Source organism: Paralichthys olivaceus, chromosome 18 (genome assembly GCF_024713975.1).
Source record: "Paralichthys olivaceus isolate ysfri-2021 chromosome 18, ASM2471397v2, whole genome shotgun sequence".
Classification (NCBI taxonomy): Eukaryota; Metazoa; Chordata; class Actinopteri; order Pleuronectiformes; family Paralichthyidae; genus Paralichthys; species Paralichthys olivaceus.
In genome coordinates, this window is record NC_091110.1 from 1,913,650 (window position 1) to 1,934,722 (window position 21,073).

At 38.8% G+C, this 21,073-nt stretch overlaps 1 protein-coding gene across 3 annotated transcripts; it reads right to left on the reverse strand.

Annotated features, from left to right (window-relative positions):
• Nucleotides 1–221: 221 nt before the first annotated feature.
• On the reverse strand, nucleotides 222–20,583 carry syk (spleen tyrosine kinase). 3 transcript variants are annotated; one of them, XM_020081639.2, is made up of 15 exons: nucleotides 20,453–20,583; nucleotides 14,912–15,016; nucleotides 11,628–12,100; nucleotides 11,150–11,310; nucleotides 7,615–7,753; nucleotides 7,338–7,419; nucleotides 7,184–7,230; nucleotides 6,588–6,650; nucleotides 4,358–4,439; nucleotides 3,319–3,478; nucleotides 3,023–3,229; nucleotides 2,287–2,476; nucleotides 1,621–1,761; nucleotides 694–806; nucleotides 222–581 (listed from the first exon to the last, which is right to left on the reverse strand). In XM_020081639.2, exons 3-15 carry the CDS (start codon nucleotides 12,027–12,029, stop codon nucleotides 509–511), a joined length of 1,860 nt encoding a protein of 619 aa, XP_019937198.1. In that variant the 5' UTR covers nucleotides 12,030–12,100; nucleotides 14,912–15,016; nucleotides 20,453–20,583; the 3' UTR covers nucleotides 222–508. The 3 variants fall into 3 exon arrangements, with proteins under 3 accessions (XP_019937198.1, XP_019937200.1, XP_069370009.1); XM_020081641.2 differs by lacking the exon at nucleotides 20,453–20,583 and adding an exon at nucleotides 15,067–15,249 and having other exon boundaries at nucleotides 14,912–14,975; XM_069513908.1 differs by lacking the exons at nucleotides 6,588–6,650; nucleotides 20,453–20,583 and adding an exon at nucleotides 15,067–15,249 and having other exon boundaries at nucleotides 14,912–14,975.
• Nucleotides 20,584–21,073: the final 490 nt, after the last annotated feature.

Genomic DNA, 21,073 nt, shown 5'->3' on the forward strand with positions numbered 1-21,073 from the left:
TCCAGGTCTCAGGTCTTTGGCTCCACCCTGGAGTTGGTAGATGTCCTGTATATGTGTTTATAATGTATCTGTACATTTTGTTATCCTTATCATCTGTTGCTTTTCCTGAAGATTCCTGAGGAGGTTTTTTTGTGGGACAGTTTTTTTCTGATCTGATTCTAGGGTCTAAGTGCAGCAGGTGTTGTATTCTGTGGAGCCCCCTTGAAAAATCAGACTCTGCATTACTCTCAAACAATAAACTTTTATTCAAGGATTTTAGGTTTAGCTATGATGACATTGAAATGGTAAATATTTAATACATACAATGCACTTACAAGAAACACTGCATTAGTTGTATAGTTTGTTTGTTGTAACATGGATTTTACAGCTGGATACATCAATTTGAAGTGTTGTTATGTTTTACAAATGAATGCATATTTCAAAACCATGTCCAATCATTTGTTCATTATTAAATTCATTTTTCCATCAGCCAACATATTGCATAGTCTCATAATATCTTAAGGAAGAATCACTGTGCGATGTCATAATAATACTCTCGTAGTCTTCGCTCAACTACGGTGAATCCAGCTCGTTCATCTGCCCTGTAACACGTGAAAAAAGTCAAGAGGTTATTCCTGTCTGCTGTGATACAGTCTGATGTCACCAACATACATGATCACATGTGATGATGATAAGGGACAGCTTGTCACTTACTTGTATGTCCAGCAAGTTCTCATGAGGGTGTACATCTCTGGTGGACAGTTCACTGGGGCGTCCATACGGCTTCCACTTTCAATCATCTGCATGACTTCATTTCCTTTCATTCCCTGTGAACAGTGACACATTTGGAGGAAATGAGGCCCCATCACAGGTTTTGCTTACTACAAGTGAGAGAAGTTGTGAGTGAGAAAGTGAGCGAGCGAGTGAGGTAGGTGAGTTAGAAAAGTGAGTGAGTGAGTGAGACAGTGATTGAGTGATTGAGAGAGAGAGTGACTGAGTGAGTGAGTGAGTGAGTGAGTGACTGAGTGATTGAGAGAGAGAGTGAGTGAGTGACTGAGTGATTGAGAGAAGTAGTGAGTGAGTAAGTGAGCGAGCGAGTGAGGTAGTGAGTTAGAAAGGTTAGTGAGAGAGTGAGTGAGACAGTGAGTGAGTGATTGAGAGATAGAGTGACTGAGTGACTGAGTGAGAGAGTGAGTGAGTGAGTGAGAGAAGTAGTGAGTGAGTAAGTGAGCGAGCGAGTGAGGTAGTGAGTTAGAAAAGTGAGTGAGTGAGTGAGACAGTGATTGAGTGATTGAGATAGAGAGTGACTGACTGAGTGAGTGAGTGAGAGAGTGAGTGACTGAGTGATTGAGAGAGAGAGTGAGTGAGTGACTGAGTGATTGAGAGAAGTAGTGAGTGAGCAAGTGAGCGAGCGAGTTAGAAAGGTTAGTGAGTGAGTGAGTGAGTGAGACAGTGACTGAGTGATTGAGAGAGAGAGTGACTGAGTGATTGAGAGAGAGAGTGACTGAGTGAGAGAGTGAGTGAGTGAGTGAGTGAGTGAGTGAGAGAAGTAGTGAGTGAGTAAGTGAGCGAGCGAGTGAGGTAGTGAGTTAGAAAGCCAGACAGTGAATGAGAGAGTGAGTGAGAGAGTGATAGTCACACCTTGTATGGTTTCTGGCCGTAGGAATAGGCCTCCCACATGAGCACTCCAAAGCTCCACACATCACTTTTAGATGAGAACTTGAAGTAGTTGATACACTCAGGAGCGTACCATTTCACTGGCCACTTCCCATGACCCTTGGCCTGTAGGAAGAGATACATATAAAACATCAGTGGGTCTGATTGTGTTGTTTTTGCCACACCATTGCACTGAGGAGACTGTGTTAGCTGTTTTTTTCTTTCGGTTGTTAAGCAAGTGCAATTCTTCTATTGACAGAGGATGATGGAATGCTGGATGATACAGTATGTTTATAATATGCACATTGACATAGGCTGTTGCCACCTTTGCAGATATTGTAATGTCTGCTGGGGGTCTCCTGTTGTGGACTGAGAGATTAAACTGGAGACTTAAGATAAAGGTATCTAAAATTATACTTGTTATCCATTTTATTTGGTTTAAGTCCCAGTGTTTGAGTTTAAAAAACCAGAACAACTTGTCCTAAGTAACAGATTTATAATGTTAAATGAAATAATGTTTCTACTGGTCTGCAACTGTAAAAAACTGTAAAATGTCAAGGCCTAAAAATGTGGGGGACAGCCATATTGTCCCCATTTTACTGTAAGTTTACCCACCACTGTTGTTACCATAGACTATGTGAAGGCAGTTACCTTGTAGTAGTTCTGATCCTCTCCAACAGCTTTGGAGAGGCCAAAGTCACTGATCTTGGCATAGTGCTGCGTGACCAGCAGCACGTTCCTGGCAGCAAGGTCCCTGTGAACAAAGTTATGCTCCTCCAGGTACTTCATCCCTATGGACACCTGATGGACCAGCTCTGTGATGTTCTTCATGGTAGTTTGCCTGTAGATTGTCAAATGTTATTTTAACTGTGAATGTAGAAAAACAATCTTTTAAGAATTAAATTAATTATACTTGAAATATTTTCTCTACCAACATCTCAATTAGGAATAAACCTTAAAATAGAATGCTGTCTCAAAATACGTGTCTGTGATTTGCTGCTGTTTGGAAAGCTCACTACACTTGTTGTTACTAACTCTACTAATGACCTGCAGAAGCTAAATATACACAACTATAATATAACAAACTAAAATAAGCTTTACTATTTTCTATGATCGAGAACTGAAGCTAAATGATAGATAATGAATTTGAATTTGCAACTTTAATACAAACAGCGATTTTACAGATATCAGGGTACAAAATTGAATTTTTTGAGGGGTACATGTCCACTGAGCAAATCATGTCCTTTAACACTGATAATGAAAACACATTGCCACGGGGCAGTAGCTTGTAGACAGGCGCTAGTGTCTATAGTATTAATTTGAAATAAGAATTGTCAATGGAATGTCTCGTTCAGGAGAATATTCAGGATCCATTTGGAGCACCTACTTGTTTTTCTGGAGGAACTTGTTGAGAGGTCCCAGCTCAGCCAGCTCCATGACCAGCATAAGGTTCTCTGCCTCACAGATGCCAATCATCCGGACAATATAAGGATTGTCCAGCTGCTGCATGACGTTGGCTTCTCGCAGCATTTCTTCTCTCACCGACGGGTTGTCATCATTCTTCAGAATTTTTACTGCAACAGGCTTTTCTGTCCTAATACAGAGCGATTGTTAGAATGACCAGGTATGTATTGACACTCACTACAAATCCACAAAAGCACACCAACACGTGATTCAACATACTTTCTCATCTTGTAGATGCCCTTTATGACTGTACCAAAGTTCCCAGAGCCCAGTTCTCCATCCTCCAAGAAAAGGTGCTTGCGATCCACTGTGGCGCTCCTGAGTTCATCTGGGTCTGCATATGGACTCTCATACACCTCTGTGTCCATTGGCATGGCCTCTGATGGAGAAACGACCATGTCACGTAAGAGGAATAGCAATTTGTCCGTCTTGTACAGAATTTGTACTTAGATACAAAACATTTCAATAGATACAAATTAGATACAAAACATTTCAATACTATAACAAGCCCTTGATTTGAAATGAATTCTTTATTAGGTGCCCTCATAGGTAGAGAAACATGGTTTGGGTTAAAACAAGTACTCTGTTCTGTCCAAAGGACCTTCGTTGGCATGGTTACAATAATCTAGATTTAGTTATGGTTTTAGAATGATCATAGCCATGGTTAAGAAGAAAAGTGGTCTGTTGGGAAATAAATGGGACAGGGCTCTCCGGTGTGACATTTGTACACTTCGTACACCCCCAAAATCTATCTCAACCATCTTGTGGCCTTGACTGCTGTTAATAAATGTAGTGATTCCTTTATTCACAAAAAATACAAGTTGCCTTTGTAAAATAATCCAGCCGGCAATTGATATTTTCCAACATATGTGCTGTGGCAGTTTAGGTCTTTAGAAAGATCATTTTTCATCTTTAGACAGGGAAGATGTATTTAATGCATCTACACAAATAATACTTTTAAAAACAAAGTGGTGTGTACAGAAGTACTCTGTGATGACTCCCTTCTTCATTGAAGCTGGCATAAATGTAATTGTTTAGTCCAGATATGAAATCAAGGCCTGTCATGAGCATTCAAACATTTCAGTCTGATCAGTCAAAGCATTTTATTCTGTCTGCTTCCACTAAACTGAGTAAATCTGAAACCAACCTCTCAAAGTTGATCAGAGCTTCAGCGCAGGAATTACACACAAGCAAGTCAGCAAGGAAACACTGGGAAACTTTCTTTTCCATATTTGTTTCCAAAGTTTAAATAACTTACCAATGCTGTCTGCTTGACTGTTGGGTACCCTGGTGTCATAAGCATTGAAATTATCCGTGGGGTGTTGTCGAGATCCCTGGCTCTGTGATCAGTTATCAAAGACAAAGTTTGAGAGAACATATAGAGGGGAAAACACACGATTATTCACAGGATACACTGTGAATTCATTCCATAAACAGGCAATAACTAAATGTCTTTCTTATGCAGCAAGGAGCCACTCTTTGTATGGAGCCTGTATTACAGTGATTGACTGAAATGAAACCAAGGTCAGATTCAAATATGTGTCTGTTAAAGCTACCCATTGGCAAAAGGTGAGTATATTTGTGTTTCTAGAACCTTTCATTAATTCACCAGTCATCAGTCTCTATCACTCTAATACATGGCTGTCATTAAATGGGCTATTGTATGATTATCCATACAGGGGGTTTAGACGAAGAGAATAAATGCTTGGTGTTAACATCTTCATTCACATGCATTCAAAGAAGGGGTATGGAACAAGTTTACTAATGATTTGCTGTTCAGATGTTCCTCGGGCACTTTGTAACAGCTCAGAGTCAATGATCTGTGAACGTTGAAACATGTCCCACACCCCTGCTTTAAAAATAGAAACATCTAAGAACCTTTCTGGGTCTCCAGCACTGTTGACTAGAGCACCACAGAAACATTTTTAAAAGCAATTGAATTTATAGAAGTTGGAAATGCTGAAAAGGTGTGAGATGCATAAAGCTTAGCTTTAGGTAACAAATCACAAGTTTCAGGCAGAAATCAATTCAGGGGCTGCCTCCTTCAATGATCACACCTAACAGGATGGGGGTTTCCCAATGTTTGAACATCTAACCTCTCAGAGGTCAACTCAGTGTATTTCAGGGTGTCCTCCTTTCACATTTCAACACCAAACACATCATAAGGCTGACAAGGCTGTTCAAAACCAAAGGCTTCTCCAGGAAATGTCCCTTCCTCAGCACTGACACTTCCGATGGATCTTCTCACACGAAATATCCCACGGTCCACTGTGAGTGTTATGCTTCTGTAGTCTCTAATGAGGAAGGTGTGACCTCATATTTGGTTAAAAAAAATGGTAATTCAGTTAATAAAGGCTAACATCCACATCCCTTCCTACAGATTTAAGGTTGCACACGTTCGTGATTTAAGAGAGTTCACCTAATTGCAACTGTTTTTCATTTTAATTCTGTTCTGCTGAAACTTGTTAAATTGCAGAATCTTGACATCAATTTGATTGAATCATAAGCTTCCTAAATATATTTTAATATAACATACTATATAGTTTGTATATATAAACTAATATGTAACTAAACAAAATGAATATTTTGTTCAGTTAGAAAAACTGATCAGGGTGTTGTTCATATGTTAAAATTATGTAACTCGTCAGTGAACATGTGATATTCATCATCAGTTTTGTCATTTGTGACAGGTTTGTGTAACTAAGAGAGAAAAACAGATGCATTTTTTGTTGTTGTAAATGATAGGAAAGCATACATTTTAAAGTTTCCCTCAATTCAAAAATCACCTGTTTCTAAGCTGGACCAGGTAAAATGTTTTCATTTCACTCCTGTATTTGTTTGGTCAAAAAAATATATAAATTTAGAGTGGACCCTACTTTCAAGGTGGTCTTATTCTGGTGCAGAGTCCATGGCATTGTATGAAAGGCTGTTTCACTGGAGAGGAGAAAGGTTTGCCCTGCTGGTAGCTGTAAGATTATAAGGATTGATCAACCTGAGGATCATTTCATGACAATCCATTAATTGTTGAGATATTTCAGTGTGGACCATGGTGGTTTTTCTTTGGGAACGGTCAAAAGAAGGCTCTTTTGGAACAGGACAGACATGTTGACCCATGAGGACATGTTTGGTCTTGATGTGCACTTACAGCTGGAGGCAGCCACTGAAAGGGATACAGCAGAAGACTGCAGGCTGTGACTCAGTATGTAATGGCATTGAGTGGCCTCTAGATGGTAATAGAGTGTCACACAAACCATAACTAAAATAAGTTTGTGTGTGCGGTCAGCTCCACTTGTGAAATGATCTGCCCTGATCTGCGATCTGTCAGGTAGAGGAGGGGTGCGGCAGCAAAGGGACAAAAAACTCAAGGAAAATTCTAGGTTGAGATACTAAGAAGCAAAATCACACAAGGAGAGTGTTGAGGGGTGGGGGGTGTTACACACTGCTGTGACCAGTGGCTTTATGACGAGGCAGGAGGTGTGTTAGTGCACCTTTTTTCGGCCAGGGATGGGAACAGTTTTGAACATGGAGCGAATTCCACCTGCTGCACTGTGCTAGAAACCAAAATGTCAGAGAGGTTATCAGTATGTGACCTGGTAATGTGACGGTCATTACAGTGGCACTCAGGACTCAGGAAAAGGTACATTTCTGTGAGTATACACTGAGTTGTCCTGACTCTTTCAAATCTAAACTACAGGAAACAAAGCAACACTGTTCATTCACAATATAAGAGATTTCTTTCTTTACTCTGAACACCAAATAATTGTTTCAAATCAGATAGATAGATTAGATTTATATTATTTAGACATATTTCAACTACAGACATATTCATATTTCAGACAGACAGACAGATAGATAGATAGATAGATAAACAGACAGAGAAGACAGATAGACAGACAGACAGATAGATAGATAGACAAATAGACATAGACAGACAGACAGACAGATAGATAGACAGACAGATAAGACAGATAGACAGATAGATAGATACATAGATACATAGATAGAGAGATAGATGCAGCAATGCTTTAAATATGAGAATATGCAAATGCATGTGTGACAACACACACACATACACAGAACTTACAAGGACAGTAGATAGTCCAGGATGGTCTCTTGGGAGTAGTGGCCGTCCTATCAGTATCAGTATGAGTATGAGCACAGCATATGACACGTGGATTAGATATGAACATTGATATACAGCAGACTTTGACAGACAGTCACACTCCAGTAATTTTTACCAATATCTCCATCAGGTCTTGGACAGGCCTCTGTTAACACTCGCAGTAGGCCGTCTGGTTTGTATGAGTAGTGCTCCACCAGCTGTGGCACAGACAGAAGTTCACATGTCAGACACTGATCACACTGACAATCTTCTTCATAATAATTTTCAGAGAATAAGTTGGTCCCATCACCGATGCATCAGGCAGCAGCTGTGACACGTTTAAAACCTGGTGCTCAGCGTCACAGTTAAAGATGAACAGTATAGAAGAAATATGAGAAAATAGTTGTGTTAACCTGCCACAGGGTGTCAAATGTCTTGCCATCTGGAATAGACAGTTTTCCATTCCTGTCCCTGTCAATGCGGTAATGCATGACTTGTCCTTCATGTAATAAACATAGAGCGTATGATTCTTTTGAATCTCTCTGTCGAATCCTGTCCACACAAGAAGAAGAAAATTAGAAGAAATGGGACAATACTGACAAGTTCTGCTCAGTGCTCACAATGGATAATTGACTGTATATAAAGATGGACAATACAACAAATCCCAAAGGTGGAGCCAAAGCGCTTGAGGCTTTTAAAAACAGCGTGAAAGATGAGTGACAGCTGAGACTGACTCGTGATTGGTGGAGCGTGTTTATCGGCAAGATGTCAATATGGTGACCCCATCCCCCAATTACTACAGCACAGACTCCAAATGACGCCAACGACATAACATGGCAACGTTCATATGTATACACACACACAACAGCGGCCAAACTACTTGACGCACGATGTCACAATGAAATCTGTCTGTCTCTAGTCTGAGTGATAATGTTAATTTGTCATGATCTGATTAAACTCTTACGACATATCTATTAGGTTCAATGGGACCTGTAGACAGAGACAGCAGCAGGACGGAGGAGAGGTACTGAATCCCGTCTCATGTCCTTCCTCTACAAACGTTATTTTCCCAGTGGCTTGAACAACTCTGCTTGAGCTCCTTCATCAGAGCCTGTGAGTCTCACAGGCTCAACAGTCTGATGGGTACTGTTGTTATATTCATCTTGTGTTCTACACCAGTTGTTGTTTTTGGGTGTAACATGACATTTTGCACACCTGTATCAATCCTTAATCATACCTGTCCTTCTGTATGGATGGGCTGCTGATGAAATTGATTATACAGATTCCAAAGTGGAAAAAAAGGGAATGCTACTTTATTCCATGTAGTAACAGAAGAGTTAATTGTAGCCATTAGTTGAAAATTATTCTGTGTGGCCCCCTTAGTGATTTTCCTATCTCACCCAATTTAGTTGAATAGCTCTGGTCTATGCTATGGGCGGAAATTGCATTGTCAACAGTTATCACATAAGGACAACTATCTACTGAGCCTTGAACCAGATGCCTTAAGAGTTGCATCTCAGACAGTGAAGGTAAAGAAAGCTTGTATACATTACATATCATGTCATTTATAATATGTATACATTAAAGGTTCAGTGTGTAGAATTTAGTGACTTCTCATCCTCACCCTCCCCTTCACAACATGAAAGAGAACCTGTGGTGAACTTTAATTGTCATGAAAACTACCATTACCATTGTCACCACAACGGGACAAACACTGGCTAAATTAATATATACATGTAAATGTAATTTCGAGGAGACAGGGTTGAATTTGAACACATGGCCTCTGGTTGGTCAACTGTTGTAGTGATACCCACACCCACATATCACAAAGTTAGTAAAGAAAACATTTTATTGAACCATTGCAACAGTTTCAGTGTAAGGTTTCAACGCTGTTGAGCACACACACTGAGTTACAGATGCTGTCTGTGGCAATAGATGATGGTCAAAACTATTTAATTTACCATGACTTGAATACATAATGTAGAGAACAACACACATGTATTTATAAAAAATTGGGTCATTTGTCACAACAACTCTATCAGTACAAAATACAAGGTTAAAGCTCCAATGTGTAAGATTTAGGTGAATGGGAACCATTGACAGAAATTTAATGTAGAATAATCCTCATGATGTTTTCACTAGTTTTTTTCATCTAAATTGTATGAATTGTCGTTTTCTTCACCCCAGAAAAGGCCCTTTATATTTAAATACTTTATATTTACATGGAGTGGCTCCTCTCGACAGAGGCCACCATGTTTTTTACATTAGTCCAGACTGGACAAACTAAACACCTTTGAGTTTTTATGACAACTGAAGCTACCACAGGTTCTTTTTCATGTTTGGAAGGAGAGGGTGAGGTGAGGGGTGTTCAGCTGCAACATGCAATTTCAACACTAGATATCACTAAATTCTACACACTGCACCTTTAATGGAAAAGCTTCTGGAGCTTCAAAATGTTGAGATAACATTATCTATATTGTGACCTGACTACCTCTGGGCCAGAGCTCATGGTTTGTGGTTTTAGACTTCGTCAAATGTTATTTTTAAACATTCACCTGATGCAAGGGCCGATTGATTTATTTTATAAAAAACACAAACCACATTCAAATTTTTCATCAACAAATGCTAATTAAGTAAAACATTTTGTATCAGTTTTTTAAAACTCAGTCTACAGTATTTTTTTAAATGTGTTTTCTACCTTTATTTTTACATGTTGATCATTGTTTGACAATCATTCTACTCCTTAATTTTGCCATGCAACACCTGAAACACTTTGTCAATATTCGTCTAATGTTTTAACTATGTTTTCTTCAACTTATTTAGAAAAGGGACAGCAGAGACCTCACTCTGCTTCTCTTGTTGGCTACTTCAGGAAGCAAACTACCGGAAACCACAGTGAGTGAGCATGTCTGTGCGTGTGTGTGTGTGTGTGTGTGTGTGTGTGTGTTGAGGTAAATTCTTCACACCCTCTTCGTTCAAGTGTACCAAAGCAGAACACATCTTGAGTTTAATATACAGTAAAGAAATATTTTCTGCACTGTTGCTGTGGGATGTTGTCTTTTTCAGCATTTCCATTTATTTCGTAACTCTCACTATTAATTTGCAGTGGTGCAAAACAACTGCACCACAGAATTATGAAATGTAGCAAAGAGCATAGAGGAAATCTAACACTGTACAGGTAGAGTTGTAACTCCAGGTGAATTGTTTCCGTTGTCTGAACTCAACAGTGTCTGTGGCTCTTGACAGGATATAACTGCCTTTAGCAAGAACTAAATAGGAAAAAAAAAGCATTGTCTCGTCTGATGCTTCTGTGGAAAATCTTTTTTTGTTTTCGATTGAAAACAAAAAAAAACACTTGTTTGGAATAGGCTACAATACTACAGTGTAAATATGCCAACATTTTACAATTGCTCTCTTTCCACCTGACTATAATGACCAGCAGTCAGCAATTGTCAATCCCGCCATTGCATTGCTAATGACCTTCTTGAATGCCCCCATTAGTAAAGAACCTGCAGGAAGAACCATGCCATGTTCGCCCTTTTCCTCTCATTCACTTCATCAACAGCATCCCCCCAGTGTACTGTCGATTCTATGAAGTAGACGATGCAAAGGGTGTTGGACCATAGTAGCAGGTCTGGTCTCAGGGTGGTAGTGACAATATTTGATGGGACTGCTACTAGCCCACATCCACCAACATTTCACTCCTGGTCAGTGGAGGACAAATGTTCTCCTTTGAACTACTCTCAGTGTGTTTTCTTGTAACTTTTCAGGGATGAACACGTGAAGAAACTGGCTTGATTTCTTGAGACCTTGCATACCAGCAAATTCAAGATGTCCTGATCTCTGAACAAGCTTTTCACAAACAGTGACAGTTGTTAAAATCCATTACAGTCTATCAAATGTAAATATACCCCAAGGCTTTATTAAGAACTCATGTAAAATACTTACAGGAATTTTCCATTTGTACGCAAGCCATTTTGTAGCCTGGGCTCAGAGTCTTCTCGTGTAATTGATCCATGGAACCAGGGCATTCTTTCATGTGCAGTGGTGGCAATGAGCTTCTCCAGCTTAGGCCTCTGGCTGATGATGGCTTGCTCCAGAGCTGCCCCCTGAACACATACGTGACAAATGATCTTGTATTTATAAAAAGAAAACTTTACTGACCAAGCCAGATCTGTGTCTGGTCAGTAAGACACTGGCTTTAACTATATATAGGGTGTGCAGTTGCAATTGAGAACATGAGTGGTAAAAGCCAAATACTGTATATCAGGAAATGAAGTAAGATCAGCAGCACAATCAAAGTCTGATTGTTTGACTGTTTGTGCTTTTCGCCCCCCTTGACCAATGTTTCGCATCCGTATGAGTAATGTTACACTAACAAACAGAATGATAAGAAGAGCTACGAGAATAAAGAGATGACACTAACCTGCAGGCTCCAGGTCTGCTTTACATACTCCCGGATCAGTTTTTCCTTCATGTCCTCAAACAGCCCCACCTTCGGTTGCATGTTCGCGGGCCTGTTGCAGGGCTTCTTGAGGAGACACACAAGGCCGTCCAACTCCTGTGAGTGGTAGTCAATCACATCCACAGGGCTTGTGTAGCTTTTACCACCAGCTATAGCATATTTTTCATTTGGTTCTCTTTCAATGGTGTAATGGTAGCAGCGGCCTGAGTGCAACACCGAGAGTGCAAAGCCTCCAAGATGGTTGCGGCTTTGCCGTAGCAGGTACAAGCCGTTGCCAATGCCTGCCTGCTTTAGGTATCCTTCTGCGTCCTCTCTGGTGATGTTGCCATAGAAGAATGGCAGTGTATGCACAAAGTCAGCCATTTAGGCTTCTGGAAGATGGCTCCCTTAAGGATGTTCCTGTCACAAAGTTCAGCCAGTGGGATGCAATAATCCTAAAAACAAAGAGTGAACTCCGTTAGTGAGATTTGACTTGCACCTCTGTGTACACAGTTAGGGGAGTGTAAAACAGGAAAATTCAAACAGGAACTTGATCGTATTTGCAGCGCGGAAACTGATCGTGCAAGTGAGCGACATATATATAAATATACACAAACCTGCTGTGCCTCCAATAGACCCTCAACGTCATAACTGCAACAATATCCTTACTGATACTGCCGGTAGATATAGTGTTGTATCATCATATATAATAATGCTTGATTTTTTTTTTAAGTATATATTTTTTAGGGATTTTACTTCATTACTAACCTGCCATAGACTTCTGAGTACAAATTCATATTTTATTGTATTATATTATTTCAATTTGCTAGCTTGCACTAGCAAGTAAAGCAGCCACTTAGTTTTATATTAAGCTACAAATTAGATAAATGGATCCCATCATTATATTTTAGCTTTACTGAAGTGTGTGTGAATGGTCCAGTGAAACAAAAGAAAAAGTAGTAAGGGAAACGTATGTGACTTTGTAGATTTTTTTCATTATATATCTTAAATATTTACTGACAAGCCTGAAAATGATGGCAATGAAAAGGAATTTGAAAAAAAAAAATCAAAATTCAGCTTGAGAAACACATTGTGAATGAAATAAATGCTACCAAGGTCAAGCTAAACATGCAACAGTAAGATTCCAAGCCTAATCCTTCATATATAATTATCTATTTAAATTTTAGCACCTCTGCCATCCAAAGTTCTTTTATGGTATCTGAAGACACTTAATCCAGTTTATTAACATTTATTCCATTATTTTTTGCACATAAATATAAAAATATATATCATATATATGTTAACTGTTGTCGCCCCATATTTGTGTTTGTCGAACTTTTAATTTCAATTGAATACCTCTGCCTTTTCTCTTTAGAGAATAAGACAGTGTGTTTTACTGCAGCAATATGTTTTACTGAGGGAAGGACGCATCATCTGAATCTGGTCACCAAACACCTGTTGAACTGAAAGAGATGACGTGGAAAAAGGCTGCTGATGCTAGCTCTGTCAACATTAACCACACTCAGCAAAGCAAGATGACAATGTGTAGCTGCACAGACTGAGCTCAGTTGTGTTTTCTTACTTTCAGACTATTTGGCTAATCTACATTTAAGTTTACTTTAGCTGTATGGAACATCCTCAGTCATGATCATATTTGTGTGTTCATGGGAACAGCATAATTAAGGAAACGGCTGTGCTAAATGGTCCTGATAATGTTCTCCTCAGCCTGACGTACGTCCTTTGTCTCTCAACCTTCCAAAACTCCAGAGCCTTCACACACTTACACCAGATTTAATTGACATATGAGGCTTTTGCAAAGTTTGCTGAACTATAAAGGAACAGTTTGTATGTCTGTGCTATTTATATGTAAATCTGTAATGTATAAGTCTCTATAGAATGAGATTGCGTAGTAGCTTTAACTGTTTTTTTATTTACTGTATTTATTTTCTTACTAAGGTTAAGATTTTGGAAGCTGATATCAAACACTAAATGTATTTACACATTTTCTTGAGCATGTCCAGTTTTTTTTTTTATCTTAGACATTGTTTCTTTCCGATTTGGTTTATATATATATATATATATATATATATTACAGGAAGTCAGTGAGCAGGAATGCATTTGGTTAATAAAGATAACTGTTTAAATATAGATTACAATGTTTGTTTTTCAACTTTAAATGTGAAATGTGTAGATTCAAACAAATAATTTGGTGAAGATTTGATATAGTAAACTCTTGTTACTGTAACTGCATTATCTATCCATTTTCTTTCTTTTTTTTACAGTGACCTACCTCAGAAAGGTGTGTTTCAGTATCTTATTGTTAGAAACAATATAGAGGAAATTTTCGTTTGCAGACACTTTCTCACGAGATCTTTCTGCCACTTCATCATAGTTAGATATTTTATTACACTCTAAGCCATATTATAATGGTTGAAATAAAAAAATAACTTCCTTGATAATTCTTCTCTTACTCTACTGGCTACTCTACTTTATAAGGAGGCTTTTTACGTTTATATGACAAAATAATGTAAATGAATTAAAATAAGCTTCTCTTCTTTAGGAAGTTTAACCAATTGGGTATTTCTGATACTTAATACTTTAATTCCAGTATATTTCCTGGGGAAATGCAGTTTTTACTGCAACACATTGTTTGTCAGTTTCTTTGCAGATTAGAAGCAAAATTAATGAATTAGGGGTTATTACTCATTACAAAACACAGCAACATTTCTCCTCTGAATGTATGTAACACATAACACTTTCCAACACCTTAATCATTTCTCAACTCCCAAGATGTCTGTGGAGCTCTTAAAGCAGGGCCCAATCCTGAGGTCAGAAACTGCTGAATTAAACTCAGAGCCTTGAGTGCACAACCGTATATAAAGTAGTTACACCCCAACAAACCACAATAAGAGTATTTCAATGCGACATATAAGAATATATCCTCGCAGGGGCCAGTTTCCTTTGAGGTATTTTGACTTTGAACTTTTGGGTCATTGAGGTGTTAATGCTTAACATTACAGTCTGTATACTGTACATACCATCTTCTGCAAAATTTACTTTATACCATTATTCCATATTTAAATCAGTTTGTCCAAACAAAACTATTCTTATGCTGTCATCTTAATTTCCTGAAACAAGGCTTTCTGCACTGGCAACAACAGGAATGTTTGACTTCTTTTCTGATCCAGAATAACTCAGCAAAGTGAGAGAGAGACATTGACAAAGACATTTTAAACGAGAAGTTGAGTAGTAAAGTCTGCGCTTACTGTGTCCGTGGAAGAGGCAGAGTTTGATCCTCCTCTAGAGAACTTCCTTCAGTCCTTTGACAATCTTAAACACACGTGAACAGGTCATCTCACATTCAGCAGCTCCTGACAAACCAGAAATGAAAACCATGAACAAGAAGCAGTCGCTCACTCACAGTTGATTATTTTTGTGTTTCCTGGCAGGTTCTCTGATAATTTGGTCACTGACACGAAGTGAGCTGCTGGAGAACTGAAGCTTCCTCATTTCAACAACTTCTTCAACTCCTACTTCCCTTTTTTATCTCAACACTGACCAACTCATCTGTTGCACACAGGAAATGATGTGACAACTGTAACGCCACAAACAAATAAAACACCAACTTAAAGATCATTTCATTTTTAGCTTTAGTTCATGGGGTAAAAATATGCTGAGAATGACGGGAAGTTAAAAGCAACAGAAAATAATGACTGGAACAGAGTCGATTAATTTTTCAGGTCAGATATATAATAGAACATAACATATGACTTAATAAATTATTATAATGAATTGTTTTTGTGTCTGTTGTATTCTGCATGAATTTAAAAAACATGACAATTAAATGTTAAAAGAATTTAAATATGACAGTAAGCCTTTATATGTGAGGAATACGTTTTTATCTAACTATTATTTGATTCTGATGATGCAGATTTATTGTTTTACATGAAACATTTATGTTTAATGGTGTACACAAACCGGGCCATATGGAATTCCAACTATGCCACCAATATAATTAAATGTGTTGTAAAGAGAGAGATTTATTAAGCAAACATTTAATTTGAATAATAACAATGTGATTGGATGCACTGATGTTCATGCAGGATAGTCTACTTATATGAATATAAAAGGACATTATTTAAGATTTATATGACTTGAAATTGTAATTAGCAACTATAGCTCTTTGATTTTGCAGTGGAGTAAGGTAAAGTAAATAATAAAGACAATACAACTGTTATATTTGCTTTAGAACAGATGGTAAAATTAGTGTTTTGGCTCATTCAGAACCAACCATAGTGGACTGACTAGGCTAAGCAATTTACTTCGTCTTTAAATTATGAATGTTATATAACTTGATTTATAACATATTATATGTTGCATTTGTTTCCCCAATTAAATAAAGTTCTTTCATATCATAACTAAGAATTCATTTGCATAAGCAGGTTCTATGTACCCACACTTTCACGTAGGCTTAGGTCACCCTGATGATTTTTTATTTTAAACTGGAATCAGCTCTGTCCAGATGAGCATTTAAAAAGTTTTAAAAGGTAAAAAACTAAGACCAGTATGGTCCAAAGTAGACTAATAAAGATGATAAAGTCATGAGTTTAACTAGTAAATCATATGAGTGTGGTTCTAGGCTTAATGGAATCTCTGTTGGCTTTGTGTTATTTGTGTGTGCATGCATGTGTGTTTGCTTGTTTTTATATGATGGAGTCCTTAATCTGAATCACCCATGGGAACTCGAGTCACTGCGGTAAAATAAATTGAATTCCCCCGAGGGTAGAGACAGTTTTTGTGCATGCATGTGTGTGTGTATCTGTGTGTGTTTGCATGTGGGTCAGTCATGTATCACTACTAGAGCATGCTCACCACTCAGGAAGTGCACACTGGTTTTTGTATGTTGACTTTGTCACTGTTTCACTTTGTTGAGACCGGTTCAGCTTTTCTCCCTCTAGAGTGAGGACCATGCTAAACTCACTTTCCCATTGCAATGAACATGTCATAAATATGCTGCATATGCAGTGATTTCAACCCCTCATTCACTTTCATCACCATTCCTTTTCCAAGTCAACACAAAGGTCACTGAGTTTTTTTATCAGTACAAAGTCACATAAAAAAAAAAAAAAAGTCTGCTTGAATGTGTGTGAGTCATCAATTTTTCGTTTGTTTCAAATGCTTTTTTCGATTTTCGTATGGAGAAAACTTTATGAACACAAACCAAATACAGTAACAACAAAAACCCCAAGTAACTTCATGAAAAACCCTTTGTGAGTGAGTGGATTATGCTGCAGTGAGAATCACAGTGTCAGACTAAGAGTTAAAAATGGAAGAGCAACGTGAAAGAGATGGCGCAACATTGTGACATTTCAGACACAGACACCGGCGACATGCAGTCTTTAGATCAGCTTCAAGGGGCTTCAGCTTTCTTTGGACTTGATGCACAGATGGATGGAAAATGTCACCATATGATGATGTGCACCTCACTTTGTGCTCGTTGTTCTATCACCTTATTATGTCTATGTCAAACACATTCGATCTCACCCTCTGAGGGAAGTGAAGTTCACTTCCTCTGTCTGAAAGTAACCCCTGTTTTAAAAGCTTCTATTTTTACATTGAAATCTGACTCTCTGATCTCTGAATTTTAAGGCCTCTTAGTAACAGAATGATAAATCCTCAGTTACAGGTTTTACCATTCTGTCACTCAGAATTTTACTATCTTTCTTCACATGTGACAATAAGGGATTTGAAAGTTGCCCTGCAGATCCTTCTGAAAAATTCGGAGAGATTTGTCTTTTGTAAAGATGCAATTATTATATTCCAAAAATTCTCTTTAAGGTTTACATATACATCTACCCTACATGGCTCTACCTTATGCAACAACAGAGCTATCACAATCAGTCAGAAAATGTGCTCAGTTGTGGGAAAATGTTTTGATGACTAATCCTGCCTTGTGGTGTAAAAACTCCTCCAATGTGTAAAGCAACAACATGCCCCCTGAGAGGGTTTCCAGTTTTATCAGTGCACACTGCTGCAGAAAGGATCAGGATCATGTGTGTTTGTTCAATGGCAGGATTAAACTTAATTTAACACCTAACTGTTAAATTTATCTTAAGATTATATAACATAACATTCTCTAAAGTAGAATCATTTTGTGCCACTTGCATGACAAGATGTCCTGTACAAATCCTCAGGCTGCAAGAAATGGCCAACCCCAGTCATGAATAGAGAGCTAACTTTTATAACAGTCTGTAAGGGCACTTCTGACATTCTTCTGTGCACATCACTCTTATAATGTGTCCTCTGCAGCAATATTTACAGTGCTACAGCGTCCCCTATTGATGAAAAGGAATAAGACCATACAATGTAAAAAAATACAGACTGAGTCACATTTTTTGTTGCAGCCTTATGCTGAATTTTCAAAAATCCATCAGTGACCTCCATGATTCTTAAACCATAAAATTGTGGAACAACCACGACTATAGCTGATCGCCAAACTGAGCAATCGTGTTAGAATGGCCTTAATGAGAGATGAAACCAAGGACCTGATGATCGCTCTGGCTGAAGTCCAGAGATCCTGTGTGAGGATGGTAGAAACTTCCAGGAGGGCGAGTATCACTGCAGCACTCCACAAATCGGAGCTTAATGGCAGAGTGGCCACAGAGTAACCTGTCCTCAATGAAAGACAAGTAGTAGCACATAATGGACTCTGAGACTGGATGGATGTGGATGTGTGTATACATTGATTTCAATCATAACTGAGGTGAACCCTATTAATCACTCAAAAATAGAAAATACATTTTAAATACTATTTGCATTTATTTCATTTATTCTGTTTTGAGAATACACAACTAATTGCTGTTACAATGCATGACATATATTATTACATCCAACAGATGGATTATAGTGTGTTTCATTTTCAAAAATAACTAATCTTACAGACTGGGAAAGTGAACACACCTTTTATCTCAGAGCAGAGAATTCACTACATGAGGCCAGGGATGCTGCGGAGCTAAACACTGAGTCAGCAGTCTGCTGGCACCTCCGTGATTGGCTGTCTGCCTGGTGTTACATCACAGCTCTCCTTCCTGTAACTGAGGAACAGATATGTGCATCTGCTATCTGTGTGCTGGAGCTTGTTGAACATTGTCACATCAGTGTAGTACTTGTTTGTATTATTTGGAACATTTTGTGTCTAATAACATACATATGTATATATATATGTATATATATATATATATAACTCCATTCTGTATATAAGATGTAAATATAAATTTAACTGAGCATTAAAGTCAGGTCTGTCATGTAGGGGTCACGAACCCACAGTAAAGGCATCAACCTTTTGATATACAGTCTATGGTATCAAGATGATCTTTTATCTTGTCCCCTCCCCAGCTCAATATTGCAGAATGTCCAGCAGAGGGCAGCAGGGGAAAATTATAATTGGGTTTTCACCACAGTTCATGTGAAATGTGTGGTGCCCCCTCCGGCCCTTGGTACCCTACGCACAGAGTGGTGGGGCCCCTGTACATTATGCAACATACACATATGAATTGTGGTAGGCCATCATTTAGCATTAAATCTGACATGAGTGTGGAGCGTTTGCAGCCTCTGACGTTGAAAAATACGTTAAATTCCCAGTTGGTAATACGGATATATTATAGTATTTAGCAAATTAATGCAATTTTATATTCCTGTAGCAAACTAAAACTAAGCAAATTCTCTGGGGAAATTAAACTTTAAAAAATCATGTGTGTGGCAGGAACCATATTCTATTCCCTCTGAGGCGGAGGTCGATTTTTTAAAAGTTGTGTCTCATAAAAACAGAGTATTTTCACTAACAGATACCACTGGAGAGAAGAGAGAACATCATGTGGGTGAAGGGACCTTTTACAGACCGCTATGTTAGGCTGGATACAGTTGGGTATAGGTGGGCAAGGATGTATTGATATGTCAGGGATGTATAAGATAAGAGCACGGACAACATTTTAGCTGATGATCAGTGGAGTAGTCTCATATAGACTTTTCCTCTGAGTGTTGACCCAGTGTGACAGAAATATTCATCATGGTTCTGCAAAGGCCGGATTAAAAACAAGGCACGGTAGGGAACTGCTCCAGGGGCTTCAAGTTCCAGGCTCTGTCAGTTTATGGTTACTAGAAAGGTTTCTGTTGACACTGTATATACCAGTAACTATCAAGACTGACATTAAGGCAGCTCCTATATTTTAGCTGGTTTTGCAGCCCTGTTTGTGGATGGGCTCTGGGACATAATATCAATAACTTAGATCCCATGATGCACATTTCTAAATAGGTATTTATAGATAGATATTTGTTACACCAGTCACCTCAAACTTAGCAGACAACAAAAATGGAGCCAATTCACGCATCATGGAAAATGAGTAGCCACAGTAAGTGAAATATAACAAGCTGCCAAGTCTCCTATGTGCCGCCGGATACTGAACCACAGCGGGGTAATGGTTCATACCACCCTGACATCTGCTCCATCTTTGGATTCACATAATTATGAGTCATAATCACGCTCATATTAATTCAGCTGCACCTTTAAAATCATCCCTGCATGAGATTTGCATCAAGCAGCTCTCAACATACAGAGATCTCTCTCTGCGTCGCCTGCGTCCTTGTATTTCTGTGCTGGGACATCAGCCACCAGGTTAACTCGTCTCTCTGAACCCGGTGCATCACTCTACATCTCTGTCGTTTCAGGTTCACTGCTGAATGTTGTGTTCTTGATTAAACGATCAGGGTGATTGTGTTAGATGAATTTATGGAGGCGGTCAAACACTCACCCTGCGGAGCGCTGCCCGTTTATTCCCTGCAGTCCCTCTGTCAGCCCATCGCTGAGCTACGTGCGATCAGTGTGGATGTGAGCTGTGTGGGTGTGAGCTGTGTGGATCTGAGCTGTGTGGATCTGGATCTGAGCTGTGTGGATCTGAGCTGTGTGGATCTGAGCTGTGGATCTGAGCTGCGTGGATCTGAGCTGTGGGGATCTGAGCTGTGGATCTGAGCTGTGTGGATCTGAGCTGTGGATGTGAGCTGTGTACAGGACTGATGGTGTTTTCACGGCACAACAGTGCCATTCTCTTATCCCTGCTTAGAAATGTTTGTGAGTGGGCTTCCGCTCCGGGGGCTGCTGATCACTTCCTATTGGTGCACAATCCTGGAAAACGAGATCATTGGACATATGATGCTCGCTGCAACAAATCACCGGACAGTCTGATTTTGATTTGTCGTTCTGCATCTTTTATAATCTATATATGGTCAAAACAGGTTAAAATTACTTTAATTAAAAAAAAAAAAATCAGAGTTGAAATTATTATTTGTGTCGATTGTTCATGTGATAAGCATATATGACCAGCAGATGGCGGTGCGGCTACAGTGGATCTTTTTTTCTAAGAACTCTTGGACTG

Bases quoted from the DNA above. Each gene is read 5' to 3' on its own strand.
- syk (XM_020081639.2), bottom strand. From the start codon at position 12,029: ATGGCTGACTTTGTGCATACACTGCCATTCTTCTATGGCAACATCACC. The intron at 7,754-11,149 runs GTAAGTATTTTA...TTGTGTGGACAG, and splicing joins CGTACAAATGGAAAATTCCT to GATTCGACAGAGAGATTCAA. The intron at 1,762-2,286 runs GTAACTGCCTTC...CTCTTCCTACAG, and splicing joins AGGATCAGAACTACTACAAG to GCCAAGGGTCATGGGAAGTG.